This window comes from Chrysochloris asiatica, unplaced genomic scaffold, assembly GCF_000296735.1.
Source record: "Chrysochloris asiatica unplaced genomic scaffold, ChrAsi1.0 scaffold00075, whole genome shotgun sequence".
Classification (NCBI taxonomy): domain Eukaryota; kingdom Metazoa; phylum Chordata; class Mammalia; order Afrosoricida; family Chrysochloridae; genus Chrysochloris; species Chrysochloris asiatica.
This window is the reverse complement of record NW_006408593.1, coordinates 11868264-11870754: the sequence shown is the minus strand read 5'-3', so window position 1 is coordinate 11870754 and position 2491 is coordinate 11868264. Positions and strand designations below refer to the sequence as shown.

Sequence of the window (2491 nt, the reverse complement as noted above, 5' to 3'; positions counted from 1 at the left end):
CCATTGTCTGGATTGGCATGAAGCCAGGGATCCAAAAGTAGTTTATCTTCTTTCTAATGGTTGAAAAATAACAACAATAAACAAAAGTATTTTGTGAATGTGAAAATTACACATAATTCAAATGTCACTGACGAGTAAGTAAACTTTTATTAGAATAGAGTCACACTCATTTGTTTACAAATTGTCCACAACTGCTTTTGCAAGACAACAGCACAGCTGAGACGTTTTGATGGAGGTTGTATGAAGTCTGGATCTTCATGGAAACTTTGCTGACCTCTGCTCCATAGTATTTACACATTGTCACAAAGTGAGCTTCTACATTTTTCTTTTCTATGAAATTCTGAAAGATTTTAACTTCTTTTCTAGGAAGAACGTTAAGGCAGTCTCCCTCTGGAAGAATTTTGACAGCCTAGGCAGATTTGAAACTTAGGTTATGGTTCTATTGACCAGTCAGTCCAGCTTGAAAGATCCCCTCCCTCATCTTGTAAATACATAGGCTTTCTCTCTAGATGGTAAAGCTGGGTCTTACTATCCAACCTGGCCTTCTGTTACTCATCTTGACTGTATTATACGTTTAGTTTCCCAACATTATGAGTTCATTCAGGCGTCTTGAATCATTTATAGGGATTTTCCTTTTCCCTGTCAAACTCAAAACACTTTCTCTGTTGTGAATTTTTTCTTTTTTTTTAAATCTTAAAAGAGTACTAAATAGCTTACATTTGTAAAATGAAGCCCATTGTTTGTTTGTTTTTTAACTTTAAGAAATCAGAATTTTAAAAAAATCGCTTTCTATTGTGAAACTAAACTTAATTTTGCAGGAGTAAGAAAATACCTTCATATCCAATGATCTCAAAGCACCTCTAGTGAAAATGCATAACGTGTTTATTTTTAAATAGTTTATTTCTTGGAGGAAATACTATTTAATGGAAAAGATGTTAAGAGTAGCAAATAAAATCCTAGGCTATTTCTGGGTCGCCAATGATTCACTTTGACTCTGGGCAAATATCTCACCACTGTTCTTTATCTGCAAAAACTGGACTTCATGCCTATGGGAGTTGCATGGTTAATCAATGCCTGGAAAACGCGTAGTGGCAGATGCTACAAAAGTGCTGAGCCTTAAAAACAAAACCACCCCCAACCCCCATTTGTATTCAGTTGAGGTTGGGGTTTATTGTTATTTAACATTTGAAGGCCAACACTGTGTTAAGTCCAGCGGGCAGCACAGAACAGCAATCACCATCCAGAAGGGATTTTTTAAAAATCTAGGATTTTGGACTTTCTTCTTTAATTGTGGTTGGGGGTTATTTTAGAATCCAGCATTAAGCCCGTACAAAAATATTAAGCTTTAAGTTGAAAACTATCGATTTAAAAATCTAAATAAACCCCCTCCAAAAAAGAAAAAAGAGGCCCTCCCCCGCCCCGTAAGAAACCTCTCAAAACAAGAATTCTTCTGATTCCCCCCACCCCCTGCAGTTCTCCATGTTACAGTCCTTCGGAGGTAGAATAGGCATAAAATACTTTCACTAATAAAATATGACAAACCGCCGGATTATACGTGGCCGATTCCCAGTGATTGCCCTGCTACACAAAGCAGAAAAGTAAATGCCATCATCCCCCTTAGAACAAAAGAACTTAGGAATAAAAAACATGGAGGGGGGGGAAGCAGCAATAAATAAAGGTGAGCGAAGGACCCTGTCCCCCACCCCCTCCCCATAGCGAGTGTAGGACTAAGTACGGCTAATAAAGTGGTTCAAGGGTAGTTATTTGGAAAGGGGGCGGGGTGGCGAGGGGAGGGAGCGGGTGAGCGGCTGCCGGGGATTGCATGTTGCATTTCGACTTGAGGTTGCATCTTTCTCCTGTTGCCTGGACCACGCTCTCTCATTGCAGTGCCTCCCCATTGCTTCTCCTCGTTTCTGCCCTCGCGGCTTTCCCCCCCTGAAAACTGCTGTTGCACTGGAGGGAGTTGGGGCCACTCCGGAGCCCCTTTGCAGTTCCTGCCGGCGGGAGGGGGAGTTGGGCTCGGGTCGCGGAGTTGGGGGGGCCGCAGCGGGCTCCGGCCTCGCCTCGGCTGCGGCTGCACGGGAGCCGGGCTGCAGCGCTGCACGGGCCCATCATTGCGGCGGCCCCGGAGTTTGGCCGCCGCCGCTCCGTGCTCAGCCCCATCACCGCCGCCGCCGCTGCACTGGAGTTTGGCTGCTGCTGCCCTACTTCACTCTAGTTTAGTTTCACTCACTTTACATCCGGGTTTTTTCCCTAGGCAATGGGTGCCGCAGCACACCCCGTTCCTTAGGCAAAGTGAAATAAATTCGCCGCACCGACACGTCAAGTAGTCCGCCCGCCCGAGCGCTGCCGCGGGCCCCCTCCAGCCCCCCATCGTCTCATCGCCCCTCGGGGTGGGGGGCGTGAGTCCCGGGAGCCTCAGGGACCCGGTCCGGCCGCCGTACAACTCCGCCCGGCGGCCCCCTCCCTCTCCGCCGTGCCCCTCTACCCC

The 2491-nt window shown here is 46.4% G+C and overlaps 1 protein-coding gene across 1 annotated transcript; it reads right to left on the bottom strand.

The window, feature by feature from the left end:
- Window positions 1–1760: 1760 nt before the first annotated feature.
- Window positions 1761–2374, bottom strand: LOC102830602 (serine/arginine repetitive matrix protein 3-like). The gene is made up of 2 exons (XM_006865127.1): window positions 2239–2374; window positions 1761–2098 (listed from the first exon to the last, which is right to left on the bottom strand). The coding sequence occupies exons 1-2, from the start codon at window positions 2372–2374 to the stop codon at window positions 1761–1763; spliced, it is 474 nt and encodes a 157-aa protein (XP_006865189.1).
- Between the last annotated feature and the right edge of the window lie 117 nt (window positions 2375–2491).

What these genes read in the sequence shown, in the direction of transcription:
- LOC102830602 (XM_006865127.1), bottom strand. Translation starts at nt 2,374, where the DNA reads ATGGGGGGCTGGAGGGGGCCCGCGGCAGCGCTCGGGCGGGCGGACTAC. An exon ending in CCTAGGGAAAAAACCCGGAT is followed by an intron (nt 2,099 to 2,238) that starts GTAAAGTGAGTG and finishes GGGCCCGTGCAG; the next exon opens with CGCTGCAGCCCGGCTCCCGT.